At 42.3% G+C, this 16179-nt stretch overlaps 1 protein-coding gene across 4 annotated transcripts in view; it reads left to right on the top strand.

The window, feature by feature from the left end:
- The first annotated feature begins 13756 nt into the window (after positions 1–13756).
- Positions 13757–16179, top strand: part of hdac7b (histone deacetylase 7b) — a 45663-nt gene continuing 43240 nt past the window's right edge. Inside the window, exons 1-3 of one of the 4 annotated variants that reach the window (XM_057337848.1) lie at positions 13757–13879; positions 14696–14740; positions 16074–16149. In XM_057337848.1, the coding sequence (XP_057193831.1) occupies positions 16074–16149 (76 nt within the window). In that variant the 5' untranslated portion in view covers positions 13757–13879; positions 14696–14740. Of the gene's footprint in view, positions 13880–14322; positions 14375–14695; positions 14741–16073; positions 16150–16179 lie in introns of those variants that run through there. The other 3 variants (XM_057337846.1, XM_057337849.1, XM_057337845.1) reach the window with 3 other exon arrangements.

Here is a 16179-nt window from a genome sequence, read left to right as displayed (position 1 = left end):
CCCCTGTGTGGTTCTTCAGAGGTTCTATATAGCACCTCAGGCAACCCAAAGAACCAGAAGAACCACTGAAGCACCAAGATATGGTTCTATATAGCACTTAAAGTGGTAGTAGTAGTGGTAGTGGTGCATATACTGAACACCTCCCAGATATATGATTGACAACAGACATTTTTTCCAGTTGCATTTGTTCTTCTCTATTGTAGTGAGTATCAGAGTGTGAAAAAAAAGAAATTATCAGGTTGCACAGTCACATGGAGAACGTTAGTACAGTGTAAGTTCACTGTCATCGCCACACAGACAAGAGGAGATAAGAGGTACTGTGCCACAAAGAAGATGATCATCAGTTACCCCAAACCCAGGTCGCTGAAGCTGTGTGATGACTGGCAGCTTTGTGCACAGGAAACTTTCAAACCGTTTCTATCCAAAATCTATATCTCCCCAGTCCTGGCTGTCACATGTTAGGCCCTAAAATATCACAGTTTTGGCCAGAGTTTGATGCTCCTAACTTGATGATGGCTTCTTTATACTTGCAGACGTATGTTTTGAATCTTCTCCTGCACCTATGATCTTAAAGGAACAGTTCACCCAAATGCAATTTTATGCAAATTCTGTCATCGTTTACTCACCATTGAGTTGTTCCAAATCTGTATAAATGTCTTTGTTCTGATGAACACAGAGAAAGAAGAATGCTTGTAACCAAACAGTTCTTGGCTACCATTTTCTTTGTAAATTTCTCTGTTCTGTTGAACACAAAAGAAGATATTTTGAAGAATGTAGGAAAGCAAACAGTTCTGGGGAACTTTTGACTACCATTGTTATTTTTCCTACTACGGTAGTCAATGGTGGCCAAGAACTGTTTAGTGACAAGCATTCTTCCAAATATCTTTCTCTGTGTTCATCAGAACAAAGAAATGTATGCAAATTTGGAACAAATTAAAGGTGAGCAAATGATGACATAACAATTTCCCTGTCCCTGTGACAGTCCCTGTGTCCCTTTTTGAATTAACTGTGGTAGTAATTGATGTCTCCAAACTGAAAATGTTCTTGCAAATATCCTTCTTTGTGTTCCAAAGAATAAGAAATGTATATAGGTTTGATGACAGATTTTGTTTTTTGGGGGGTGAACTATCCCTTTAAGGAATGACCTCTGCATTTGATCTTTGACGCCACATGAAGGCTCAGCTTATATCAGGATTATTGTTTGTTCAAAATATGTATCTTCTGCAACATCAAAATTATCAATTTATAACAAAACCACTGCTAGAAAAAAACGTAATGCAATTGTTTTTGTGCATGAAAGTTTTTACATGAAACCATATGAAATATGATGCTTTTAACAGCTTGTCCACGTGACAACTTCCCCTTTCTAAAATTTGTTTATGGATATTAATTGATAATAATTTGGCACGTACTGTAATACATGATGTTATGCAGTATTTGTGTATGTTCTGTACTTGGACCCCAACTTTTCAGCTCTGGGGTCACACCATCGTACGATAATGTTCTGGCACACAATAAACAGGGTGAGATAATATGAACAGTTTGTGGGGAACGTTCAATAAAGCATGTTTCAAAATTCACAGAATAGTGTGCATTTTAAGCAAACTGATGAAAGGTTAAGGGGGGATTAGTGGATATGCATGGGTTAAAATCAGGGTGGGGTGTTGTGTGTCTTTTATGATAAAGTTGTGGAAAAAAATGTAATGTCTGTCTTATCAACTTCTGTGTCCTCTCTTGCATGTGTTGCCTTTGAGCTGATTTTGTTTAGTTGGGGAAGATCATCGACTGCCTACTGAGGATCTGCATCTTTATACTTTCATTTATTTTTATTTTTATTTTAAGGTAAAATGTGATCTGCTATTCTTTGTGCCATTTACCTGTAAAATGCCATTCGGATACATGACACCATTAAAGCATCATCATTACCTAATCATTAAGATATAAAATTCTACAAAACACAGATTACAGGGCCTGTATTCACAAAACATTTTATCTTAACACTAAGAGCTCTCCTAAACAGCAGTAAAAGTTTTTAGTTAAGAGTTTCCACTTAAAACCTATTCACAACCAGAGATGGGAATAACGGCGTTATAAATTAACGACGTTACTATAACGGCGTTAGTTTTTTCATGACTATGCATATGCACCCGTTTGTAAGAAGGTTGTAAATCAACAAATTTCTCTGTCTAAAGCTGTCACGTCACGTGACAAAAGAACGAACGACTCAAAACCGAAGACTCGGGAGGTGAACTAATCAATTCTCTTTCCGGCTCAGACTGCATTGGTTTAGCTTACGACGCTGTCACGTGATGAACGAACGATTCAAACCCGAAGACTCGAGAGGTGAACTAATCAATTCTCTTTCCGGCTCAGACTGCATTGGTTAAGCGTCCGGGGCTGTCACGTGATGAACGAACGACTCAAACCCGAACTCGAAGACTCGAAACAGGTGAACTAATTCCAGTACAGGACCCATAGAATGTTGCGCAATGTGCATGCACGTCTGAACGAATCGCTCCCCGGGACGACTCGTTCTTCCTGAGTCACATTAAAGATTCGAATCGTTCAAGAACGACCCATCACTAACGCCTAGGAGTCAGAGAGCGATGGCAAGAGCAACACGTTCAAAAGTAGCTTTCGCAAACTGGATATATAAGCACTACTTTCACTCGATAAGGTGAAACACAAGGAATGTGTATGTAACGTGCAACTTATTCCCTTATGCTGCTGCGGGTAACACAAAACTATAACATTCCTATAATGTATTGGGTAACTGTTGTTTGGGGATGTTTCTTTAAGAGAGCTGAATGGGGGTAGGGAAGTAGGGGGTGTCACGGTACACAGGGGATACACGAGGGAAGAACCCAATCGCAGGCAGCAGTGGGGATGAAGGGGTTAACAAGACTTTAATTTCCAAAAAAAAAAACACAAAACAAGAACCCACGAGGGGGTAAAACAGTACAACGGAATAAACAGGGACATAGACTAACTAAACACTAAACTAACCAACAATAGACATGAACTAACTTAACACTTACTACAATGAAACCGGGGAATCCATAACAGGAACATAACATGAAGATGTGGTAAACCTGACAAGAATACATAGAGCAAGCAAGGACAATGACAGAAGCACACACAGCACAATCACAATCAATGACCGACACAGGACAATGAAACATGAGGGCATTAAATAGGAAAGACAAACGAAGGGTAATCAACGAGGGCAGGTGGGAAACATTAGACACGGCATGGAAGTAATACAGGAAACGAGAGGGGGCGGGGCCAATGACAAGACACGAGAAAGCACATGAGATGTAAAAACTAGGGCTGTCAATCGATTAAAATATGTAATCGTGATTAATTGCATGATTGTAATGAGTTAACTCGTGATTAATCGCAACTTAATCGCACATTTTTATCTGTTATAAATGTACCTTAAATAAATACTTTTCAAGTTTTTAATACTCTAATTAACATGGGAATGGACAAATATTGATGCTTTATGCAAATGTATATTGTTTATTATTAGTGAAACCATACTCAACATAGAGCATGAAGACTAGACATGTTTCAAAGGTCATAGATGTTTTTCAAAGAACTTGTACATGTCTATTAAACACATGAAAAAAAACAGGAAAAACACAGGTTCCCATTACTTCTTTCTTTGCACTGAGCTATTTACTTACACAAGCATGTTTACATTTTCGCAACTGTGATAGCTCGGTGGAGGCTGTGTGCAATGCAAGGCATATGCTCGAACGGAAGCTGCCTGGCCGCGGCAATCATGTTGCGTGCACTATCGGTGGTCAGTGGGCTAATTTTGAATTCAATATTCCACTGTCTGGCTACCTGCAGAAAGTGCTCAGCGCAAACATCATTATAGTGCCTCTCGTCTGTCTTCATGACGGTCAAAGCGTACGACCGTAGTTTCCAGTGTGTGTCAAAATAATGAGCCGTGACCCCCAGGTAGCTATGGTTACTGAGGGAAGTCCAGTAATCTCTGGTGAGCGCAACCGTGTTTGTCTGTCTTATCGCCTCCTTGACTTTCGCTTTCTCCTCTTCGTAAGAGTCGTGAATCTTGCTTGTAACAGTGGCTCTCGAAGGTAGTTCATATGTGTAATCGTTAGATGCGATGCAAATAATTTCAAGTAGACCCTCGTCCTCCACTATATTAACTGGCCTACATGCTGTAGTCACCCATTTAGCTATCAATGTGGTGAGTCTGTTGCTTGTGGAGTTGTCCATCCATCTCTGCTGAAAACAATCTAGTGTGGTCTGCCGCGAGGAGGAGTATAGCTCTCTGCGTCAGTTGTATGCTTCGCCATCAAGTGATATTTTAAACTCGACGTGCTGCGGTGATAGCTTAATTCACATCGACAATAAATGCAGATCACTTTAGTCTTGTCGACAGAACCACCAGACATCTTTTTTTATTTGAATTTTATGTTCAGAAGACCTATTTATTTCTCCATTTCTGTTTGCTGCTGCATCGTTTACTTTCTCAAACTACGGGCAAGGCCAAGGGTCAAACAGAAAATGCGCGCTGCGTTAATCGCACGTTAATAAAATTAGTGACGTTAAAAGGAATTTGCGTTAACGTGTTATTAACGCGTTAATTTTGACAGCCCTAGTAAAAACGTAAACAACTCATGGCTTTCTCACATAAAACCTAAGGGCTCTGTCCCGATCCTGCCACACGACTAGAAATTCGGAAACAAGAAGGCAGGACCGTGACAGAGCCCCCCCTTAATGAACACCCCCAGGTGTTCACCAAGGGGTTGACAAACAAGACATGACAGACTGGGACATAGACAAGAACCAAATATACATTGACAATACAACCAGGGGCAATACAGAGAATACAATGACTGGGTTGGGGTGGAAAAGCAAAAACAACAAACATGGGGGGGCAACACCAGAGTTCACACAGGGGCCACCAGAAGGGGGTAGTCCAAAGAGGTTGGGACTAGGGGGAATAGTCTTAGTCCCCGAGCGCCTGTGGGCGCAGAGTTCTGGGGGACCCAGTGAGGGAAGTCCTGGGGGGAACCGCCGACTGGAGTGTCGGCAAAACAACGCTGGGTGCTGGCTGGAAGGTCGGCTGAGTCACCGGCTGGAAGCCCGGCAGTTTCACCCGCTGAGTTACCGGCTGGAAGGCCGGTTGAGTTACCGGAAGCCCCGGACTGGACACCGGCAGCACCGGACTGGACTCTGGACTGGAAACCGGACTGGACGCCGGCTGGATCACCGGCTGCACCGGACTGGACTCCGGACTGGACGCCGGCTGGATGACTGGCTGCACCGGACTGGACGCCGGCTGCACCGGACTGGTCGCCGGACTGGACGCCGGACTGGATGCCGGACTGGACGTCGGCTGCTGCACCGGACTGGACGCCGGCTGCTGCACCGGACTGGACTCCGGGCTGGACGCCGGCTGGACGCCGGCTGGATCACCGGCTGCACCGGACAGGACGCCGGCTGCACCAGACTGGACGCCGGCTGCTGCACTGGACTGGATGCCGGCTGCTGCACCGGACTGGACGCTGGCTGCTGCACCGGACTGGACGCCGGCTGCTGCACCAGACTGGACGTCGGACTGGACACCGGCTGGGACGCCGGCTGCTGCACCAGCTTGGACGCTCCTCCACGACGCTTCTCCCTCCTCCTCCGGTCAATCAGGCCCGTGGCCGACTTAGCCGGGCCCGTGGAGGACAGAGGGAGTTCTGGGTCGGAGGAGTCCACAGACGTCGTCCCCGAGTCAGTCCTCCCCCACTCGCCATATGTGCCGCCAGGAGAACCGGGGACCGTGGAGCTCAAGCCGGAGGGTACTGAGTCCCCCCGGGCAGCGACAGCCAGGACGAGGCCCTCCAGGGCGATCAACCGTGGGGTGAAAGCTTCGAGTGGAACCTCACCCCCGGGACCGTCCCGGTTGGCCACGAACCTGACCATGTCCGCAAACCCAAGGGGAGCCAGCAGCCTCTTCTCCGACGGGGCGAGGCGCTGAGTGAGGCAGCAGTTGAAAATCGCCGAACTCAGACAACTTCGCCACCGTCCACCGCCACCCGTAATTCCCCTGACGGAACCCTAGCAGCAAGTGGGCTTGGATGGCCCGTGAGGACGACGCCGTGCCGTCCTTTGGAGCTGCCTGCTGGGTTCGTTGCTGGTCGGTCATTCTGTCACGGTACACAGGGGATACACGAGGGAAGAACCCAATCGCAGGCAGCAGTGGGGATGAAGGGGTTAACAAGACTTTAATTTCCAAAATAAAACACAAAACAAGAACCCACGAGGGGGTAAAACAGTACAACGGAATAAACAGGGACATAGACTAACTAAACTAACCAACAATAGACATGAACTAACTTAACACTTACTACAATGAGACCGGGGAATCCATAACAGGAACATAACATGAAGATGCGGTAAACCTGACAAGAATACACGAAGCAAGCAAGGACAATGACAGAAGCACACTCAGTACAATCACAATCAATGACCGACACAGGACAATGAAACATGAGGGCATTAAATAGGAAAGACAAACGAAGGGTAATCAATGAGGGCAGGTGGGAAACATTAGACACGGCAGGGAAGCAATACAGGAAATGAGAGGGGTGGGCCAATGATAAGACACGAGAAAGCACATGAGATGTAAAAACATAAACAACTCATGGCTTTCTCACATAAAACCTAAGGGCTCTGTCCCGATCCTGCCACATGACTAGAAATTCGGAAAAAAGAAGGCAGGACCGTGACAAGGGGGTGTATTCATGATACCAAAAAAACGAGGCAGTTCAGCCACGGAGTAATGGATGTAGCTATAACAGCCACATGTACTGTTGATGTATGTTCAGTAAAAGTTCTTAAATGTTACGTGTCTACCTCCGTCATTGAAGAATCTTACATTGGCGACGAGCGGAGCCGGACCGCTGTGTGCAGATAAGTGATTGGGGGCTAACAAGTGTCTGCGAACATGGCTACGCTGGGCCGTATCGAAGAGGTTGATGACTGTGCTAATTATTCTTTTGAGGAATACATTGAAAGACTGGAATGTTTTTTTCATGCAAATGACATTGAGGATGAGGACAGAAAACGCTCTGTGCTACTGAGTGTGTGTGGTGCAAAGACATATTCCACTTTACGGTCAGTGCTTGCCCCGACACAACCGTCTACTGTGACTTATGCGAACATTGTGGCTGCTTTAAACACCATTACAGTCCAGCGCTATCGGAGATCATGCAGCGTTTCTACTTCCATAATTGTAAACAGAAACCACATCAAAGTATTTCTAACTACATTGCTGAGCTTAGACGTTTGTCAGTGCACTGTGTGTTCGGAGATCAGTTAACCGCCATGCTGCGTGACAGGATTGTGTGTGGAGTTTTGGATGAGGGGCTACAGCGTCGCTTGTTGGCTTAACCTACGCTTATGTTTAAAGAGGTGGAAGAAAAGGCTCTGGCTGCTGAAGCATCCCTGTTAAACACTTGCCTCCTTCGTCAACAACAAAACCAATCGCTACCGACTGATGATATTCATTATGCAGCTCACGCATCAGTTCATAAAACAGCGGCACAAACTGAAACTCCAAAGTGTGACAAACCATGCTTTAGATGTGGTGGCCAGCATACTCCACAAGCTTGTAAGTCCACAACGACCCCACGTTTCTTTAAGGCACGGCCAGTTCCTTTTGCTTTACGGCCACAGCTAGATTGAGGAGCTGGATAAGTTAGTGTCACAAGGGATTTTCGAACCTGTGCGACATGCAAGATGGGCCACACCCATAGTGACAGTAGCAGAAATGGACGGGGGTCTGAGAATTTGCGGTGACTATTGTTCCACTGTGAATACAGCTGTTAAGCCGGATGTGTATCCCTTACCCACAGCATCTGAACTTTTCTCAAAACTAGCTGGGGGAGTATTCTTCACTAAACTTGATTTGAAACAAGCTTAGCAACAGCTTCCAGTGGATGACAAAGCAGCAGACTTGCTAACTATTAACACCCATCGTGGCCTTTTCCGACCTCGGCGATTGCAGTTTGGAGTGTCAACAGCTGTTTCAATTTTTCAGAGATTTATGGACACTCTGTTCGCTGGAATTCCAGGAGTCCAGCCATATCTGGATGATATCCTAATTTCAGGTAAATCCATGGAAGACCACAATGCGCAGCTAAAGGCTGTTTTGAAGCATCTTTCAGAAACTAGTCTGAGGCTGCAAAAAGAGAAAAGCATTTTTGCAGCAACTCAAGTTGAGTTTTTGGGGTTTCGAGGATGGAGTTAAGCCAACTCGTGAAAAAGTGGAGGCTATTCAAAAAGCCCCTGCTCCACAAAACAAAACAGAGCTCCAGGCCTTCTTGGGGCAACTGAACTTTTATAACTGTTTCCTTCCCCACAAAGCTACAGTCATGGAACCCCTGCATCGCTTGCTGGACCACTCTGCCACGTGGCAGTGGGGAGCCAAACACGAAACAGCTTTTGCTCTAGCAAAATAGCTGCTGCAAACAGATAAGGTGCTGGTGCATTATGACGAAAAAAAAAAACCACTGGCAGTGGTCTGTGATGCCTCACCATATGGTCTTGGTGCTTTATTGTTCCACATGGAATGTGATGGCCAGGAAAGACCCATCTGTTTTGCTTCCAGAACTATGTCTTCCACTGAATGGAATTATGCCCAGATTGATAAGGAGGCTTTGGCTGTCATTTTTGCAGTCAGGAAGTTTCATCAGTATCTTGCAGGTCGTCATTTTGTGATTTTTACTGACCACAAACCCTTGCTGGGCCTTTTACACCACTCCAAGCCAATGCCTGCTGTTCTGTCACCACGGATGTTACGATGGAGTGTGATCCTTGGAGCTTATGACTATGAGCTATGTTACAGACCTGGGAAAAACATCGGAAATGCTGATGCCCTGAGCCATCTGCCCTTGCCCGGGCCTGACTCTATTACACCCCCACCCTTGGAGGTTTTGCTACTGGAAATGGTGCCAGATGCGCCTATGCATGTTGATCGAATTTCTAGCCTCATGCTCAAGGACCCTGTTTTGTCACGGGTGTTACGCTGGGCCCTGCACGGATGGCTAGCTGATATGAAAGACAGCTGTTTCAAACCCTTTCTGATGCGCCGCCATGAGCTCTCTGCCCACAAAAACTGTTTGCTAAGGGGAAGCCGTGTTGTGGTTCCAGACTTGGCGAGGGCGGAAGTACTTGCCATGTTACATGATGCTCATCCTGACATTGTGCACATGAAGGGACTCGCAAGGAGTTATGTGTGGTGGTCAGGTATGTACAAGGATATAGAGGAGACTGTCAGAGCATGTGATACCTGTCAGAAGTCACGTCATGCACCACCCAGGGCAAATGTGCACCCTTGGGAATGGACAATGAAAAGATGGTCCAGGTTACACATTGACTTTGCAGGCCCCTTTCAAGGTAAACTATTTCTCGTAGTAGTTGATTCGCATAGCAAATGGCTCGAAGTATCTCTGATGAGGTCCATGTCATCATCTGCTGTTATTAACACACTGAGACTTCTTTTTGCAACACATGGCTTGCCTGATGTCATAGTATCAGATAATGGGGCTACTTTCACCTTTGTAGAGTTCCAGGAGTTTGCTGAACGGAATAGCATTCGACACGTCACCACAGCGCCGTATCATCCAAGTTCAAACGGACAAGCTGAGCGCATGGTGCAGACAGCTAAGGAGTCTCTCTGCCGCATCACCAAAGGTGATGGGCAAACTCGACTTGCTCGCTTCCTGCTGTCACTGTCATGAAATGCAGAAGAACCCAAGTGCAGGCAACGGCGATGAAGGGGTTAACATATATATTTATTTAAACAAAACCGAACAAAAACACCCACAATGGGGGAAAACAGAACTAAGAACTATAACTAAAACAAGAGACTTCCCACGAGGGGGCAAAATGAAAACAAGACAAATAAACCAAACTCAAAGACACGACCAAACGTCTTAAATCATAAAAAGGCACAAAACTCACAAACACGAACAGGAACACGGGTAGGCACAGGAACAGGAACGGGAACGGGAACAGGAACATGAACACTAACACAATCCAGGACACCGCAATACATGCACATACATAATACAAGAGCACAGGACAAAGAAACAAGAGGGTATATATAGGGAGAGACAAACGAGGGATAACGACACGGGGCAGGTGTGGGTAATCAAACACTTAGGGAAAGATAACGAGGAAACAAGAGGAATGGGGCCAATGACAAGACACTGGAGAGAACGTATATTATTGTCAAACGGACAATAATATGTTTCTCTCCACACATAACCAAAGACCTTGTCATGGCTCTGCTACAGGACCAAGAAAAACATGACTAAGGAAGCAGAGCCATGACAGTCACTGCACGTCACACCCAACTCGGCAACAGGTTAAAGCCCTGCTGAGTTGCTCATGAATCCGCGACTAACCACTGCCCTTGACAGGCTACACCCTGATTATGAAAGCGACATGCACCACAGGCAGGAACTAAGTGCTGACAAATGCCAGGACACTGTAAGGGAATTCAAACTGAATGACATGGTGTACATGAGGAGTTACACCAAGGACTCCCAATGGATACTGGGGATCATTGTGGACATCACAGGTCCTTTGTCGTACAAGGTCAGTGCCTATGATGGACAGGTACACAGAAGACATGTTGATCAGCTACGGGAAAGAGTGGCAACTGTTGCCAACTCTCAAGGCCAGAGCCCAATGGCTGCACTGATCGTTTACCTGAGACTGTAGCATCTGGAATGCCTGAGCCACAGCCACCAGCACCAAATGAGGGAAGCCTTGAATCTGCTAAGAATGGAAATGGGTCGGGAGGCATATCTGGGACTCCTGGCCTGCGGAGGTACCCTGTAAGAGATCACCATCCTCCAAAAAGATTTGCAGACTTTCTGGACTGGGGAAAAGGAGTGTAATGTATTGGGTAACTGTTGTTTGGGGATGTTTCTTTAAGAGAACTGAATGGGGGGTAGGGAAGTAGGGTGTGTTTTCATGATACCAAAAAACAAGGCAGTTCAGCCAGGGAGTAATGGATGTAGCTATAACAGCCACATGTACTGTTGATGTATGTTCAGTAAAGGTTCTTAAATGTTACCTGTCTACCTCCATCATTGAAGAATCTTACAATTCCCAAAGCGAAAGTGAAACTATCCTCGCGCTCCACAGGCAAACAATAATTGCGAGTAATTAAATATTCTGTCTCCTAAAATGCAATCTAAAGTATGCCTATGCACAAACTAACATTCCGCTATCATACTGCTATACTGGAAAATGTCAAAACATTAAGATCATTTCTTGTTATCAAACTGTTTACTTTTGTGAAGAAACTAAGAAAATTAAGTAGTACAGTACAGTACAGTAGTACAGTCTAGCAGCTGTGAAGTTGGTACATATCCTTAGAAGCGTATATTTATTTTTAGACTTATTTGTTGACCAGTTGTGGTCTGTTCAATAAACAGTAAAAGTTCTGAACTATTCTATTGTGTTTTATTGTTCCAGTTTTATTGTTCCAGTAATTATAATATTTACAAATACAATATTTACAATAATAATATATTGATATATAAAATATTGAATTCATTAGGTGTCTCTAACATTGACCCACAGCAACAATAAAATAGTGTAGATTAGTGTCTACACTATTAGTAGACATGATTAAACATGATTAGACAATGTTTTATACAAATAACTTATACTATTTAGTTTCCATTTTATTCATTTAACATAATTAATATTGGGGGCATCCAAGTTTTTTTTCATATTTGATTTTTTTTTTAAAGGTAACGCGATAATTACATTCCCTAGTAATTGTTTACTTTTATAATGATGTAACTCAGTTACTAACTAAATTACTATTTGTGAGAAGTAACTAGTAACTATAATTAATATTTTTTTAGGTAACGTGCCCAACACTGTTCACAACGCTGCTGAGAGCAACTTTTACTAAGGAACAGAAAGAAATCTTAAGCTAAAAAAAGGGCGGGATGGCCTCATTGCTATAAGGATGATGTCAGCAAACTTACTAACTATGACCACAGTGATTGGCTGATAGAGGATGGGTCTCTGTCAGTCATTTAACCATATAAATATTATAGAATGAGGTCTCATGCTGACATATTTAAATTAAGATCTTAAAATAAAAATGTAGTCATATTCAAATAAAATATTTTAATATATAATTATTGCCATATTCTAATTAAGATCATAAAATATACACTAAGTTACTAATTCAACAAGTGAAGGGTTCATTTACAAAAACAGATTTTTCTTTCAAAATTCAAGTTTTTGTGCATTCCAATTAATATTAATCAAACTGTTTGTTTTTTATTAAGTATCAATAACTTTAAAAAATACAGCTAACAAATATATTAAAACACAATAAATTATTTTAAAAAAGGAGTTATCTTGTGAAAATAAACTATATGTTCATTTAAAGTACATAAAGTATATGTTTGGCTAATTGTAAGCACTTTGCCTGTCTCATAAACAGTTAGCAGATATTAGTAGTCTTTATGGTTAAGATCATGAAATCTTTCTAAAATGTTTACGTTTCAAGGTGGACTGCCGGTGGTGTTACAGCCATTTAAGGGTTGTTTTGAGTTGGTCTTAGTGACTTAGGAGTCCTCTTCACTACCCCTAACGTCTCACAGGTTTAGGAGCTAGTTTTAGCGCTAAAACGCTTTGTGAAATACTCGTAGCACAAAAATTTAGGAGTCCTAAAATCAGGACAGACACACCCATTATTTTTAAGAGTTTCTCCAAAATCGGCAAGTTGGGAGCTACTTTTAGCCTTAAGATGTTTTGTGAATACTGGCCCAGATTTCAGTTCTTAGAGCCAGAGCTACAAAGTCCTTAAATCATTTCATCCTATTTTTAAGTGAACTTTATGTGTATACCGTGCTTTCCATGATAAGAGGGTTTTATGTCAGCATGGCTGTGCCACTGTATACAATGTGAACTTTATAGAAAAAAGTATCTAAAACTATTAAATACAGGTTAGAAACTAATTCAGTGTTGTAAAATATATTCACTGTATCCTCCCACGCATTAGTCTATCGGAAAACCCCCACTGCTCTGTGTCCCCACAGTTTGGTTCTTGCTCAGAATGTCACTGTGTCAGTGAAATGTCATTTACACACAAGCACAGACACATCTGCACATATCTGGGCAAATGGAACGGGAAGTTTAGCATTTCATTTTACAGAGGACAAAATATATTTATTTCCTTAGCATATGACCTTGGCTAGTTGGAGGATGGAGGTTGCAGGTGGCTGTGCAAGCGGCCTGGGATGGTTATGTGGGGCAACCCGCTCATGTGTGTTTCTGAGTAAAACCACATTGTCCTCGCTGCTGTCTTAGCAAACATGGACAGAGAGGCAGGCGACTGTTTGTTTCCTGTAAAGCAGGTGCAAAACCAAATATAAACACACACTTACAAAGTAACACTATGCCTGTATCAAAGTAGAAATATGGGCCATTGAATGTTTTGATATAAAGTCCTAATGGTAGACAAATAGTTCATAAAATGCAGTTTATCAATTAATAGACACTACTGTGCATTAAAGGCACCAGGCAGACTAAGCCACAGAATGATTAATTTCTAAACTTGCTTAGACTGGCCCTTAACCTATTTACCTGGTTAAAGAGAGAGAGAGAGAGAGAGAGAGAGAGAGAGAGAGAGAGAGAGAGAGAGAGAGAGAGAGAGAGAGAGAGAGAGAGAGTCATGAGATGAACCTGCTACTAAGCAGCAAGTTGTTTGATTCTTGCGCTCTGATTTTAGGTTTTGCTCAGTGTTTAAATGTATATCCACAACCAGACTTGGACCACTAGTATAAAATAAGGGAGAAAAGACAAGCAGGTAAGAAATCCAGGAAATAGCATAGGCCTATAATGTGCATCTCTTTTAAACTTAAACATTAAAGTAAACTTTGCAGTATATAGCTAGCCTATGTTTGATTGTGCAGTTCGTCATCAGAACATACTTCCAGACTGACAGAACACTGTAAAATGCAGTGATATATTAACAAAATGTCATTCTTACATCAGTTTAATATTTTCAAACTCCAGTATAAATATTTACTGTAAATATATACATCATAGTAAGGATGACACCCGTAATAACATGACCTCCTATTCTTATCTTTCAAACACACATGCTTGTTTCACGTGCTTCTGTGAGCAAATTAATCATTTGCCCAAAGCGCAACAAGAAAGATTTTAAGTGAAATCATAAGATACTTTTGCAGAGCAAAGCAAACTTTGATGTAATAGGAGGAGCAGGACACGTCAGTGTGTGCATTTGATGCCACTTAACGAAATCACACATTTAAGGAAAGACGATTTGCACATGGAGGTTAGTGCTATAAATAAATAGACCTGTAACTTACGAATTTTAATTACATTTTAATCTAATATTAGTATGGTTTAACAAAACACGCGGCATGCGCGCAAGTTTTTTTGGCTATTATACGGATTTCACTATACTTCTAGATGTCATCTTCCATATTATATACTTAGAATAGAGTTAGATGCTTTTATTAATCGCATTAAGAGCTCGTGACACTCACCGCAAGTGTAGTGCTATCAACTGGTGCTTTGAATACACCGAGTGCTGTACATCTGCAGTGATGTAGGCAAACAGAGAGTGCAAATGTGTTTTGTTTGTTTTGTTTAGATGTGTGGAAACGTCAGATTTGGAAAAGCACTGTAGACGTGTCAGGTAGGAGATCTACAAACTTTTTTGAGTCGGGTGCGAACTATAATTAAAACACACATGATCTTGTCAAAAGATTATGTATAAATATATGATATCATGTGCAATAATAAGCTCATATGGTATGAATATACACCGGACGCGACCAGTGTGGGCAAAATTTAAAATTAGAATGGGTTCTAATATGTTTCTAATGTCTTTTGTCGTGTGGTGTCGGTGTAGACACGATGTAAGTACGGTTTAAAAAGAGCTGAAGACTAGTCTTTAAGTTGGGTTTTTCTTTATTTAAGCATCAAGACAATCATGTAGACAAACTAAATCTGCATGTCTGTTAAGGGTTTTAGTAACCTGCATGGTGTGACATGCGATTTAAACCATGAATTGTTAAGTTTTTATTCCATAAATAGATAACAGATTAGATTACATTAGCCATGGATTCTTAGTAGAGCAGTTTAAATGATGATGTTTTTTGCATTCAAACACACATCATCTTTACTCTTTTGCAGTTTGCTGTTTTTACTTCTTGTTTTAACCAGATTTTTCATCATTCACCTTTTAGCGATGGCAAAAGCTTTTAAACCGCAAACATTACATTTCACTTTTCTGTCCTTTGATGTTTTGAGTTTGTTCTGCTTTGGGTTAGTCTTCATCATTTTTGGTTAGGCCTATCTTAGCCCGCAAAACAAGTCAATAGCTTAGGCAAATGTTGGATGAGAATACGGTATCATTCTTACATTAATCACACCTAAATCAGACAAACAAATTCTAATTTTAGCTGCAGGAAGTGAATGGGTTTCTTCAATGCATGTTTTAATACAGCACTTCCTCGTCAGCTGGAGAGTTGCCATAGCGATTCAGCCCATATTGAGTGCAACATTTCTGCGGTAGCAACGTTGATGATGTTTCGCTATGTGTTGAGCTCATAGAAAAACTACAGAGATGCAGACATTACAGAAAGTGAAAAAATGCCTTCTTACCATAGAGGGACTGTTGTGAAAACATGGTCCTGTTTTATTAGTTTTCACACTCGTGAACCATGCAGCTTGTTGTCTTGGATTATATTTTCCATTGCAGAACATTGCTGTGTTTAGGATTTTTGTTGGAAGTTACATTTGGAGGTTTTTATCTTTTCTAATTAGAATTTTATTTTGCAAGCCCGAGTGCTGGAAATGGCTGATACTTAAAAAAATACTTATTATGGTTTTGTTCCAGGGACGCTATGTTCAGACTTCAAGAACACTTGCTTGCATGCTGCTGTCATAGATATTATGGAACTACAATTTTGTTTTACTAACAAACTGTGCCTCTTACTTTGGCTTCTTACTCTGTTTTTATTTAGATGTCTCAACATCAACACGGGAGACTGGAGAGAGGGAGGGAGAGCAAACCTTTAAATAAAAAGAAAAGTGAACAGGGTACTTTCTTTTTATTGTTTTCACAAAGTT

This window comes from Triplophysa rosa, linkage group LG7 (genome assembly GCF_024868665.1).
Source record: "Triplophysa rosa linkage group LG7, Trosa_1v2, whole genome shotgun sequence".
NCBI classification, from domain to species: Eukaryota; Metazoa; Chordata; class Actinopteri; order Cypriniformes; family Nemacheilidae; genus Triplophysa; species Triplophysa rosa.
This window is presented reverse-complemented; position numbering and strand designations above follow the sequence as displayed.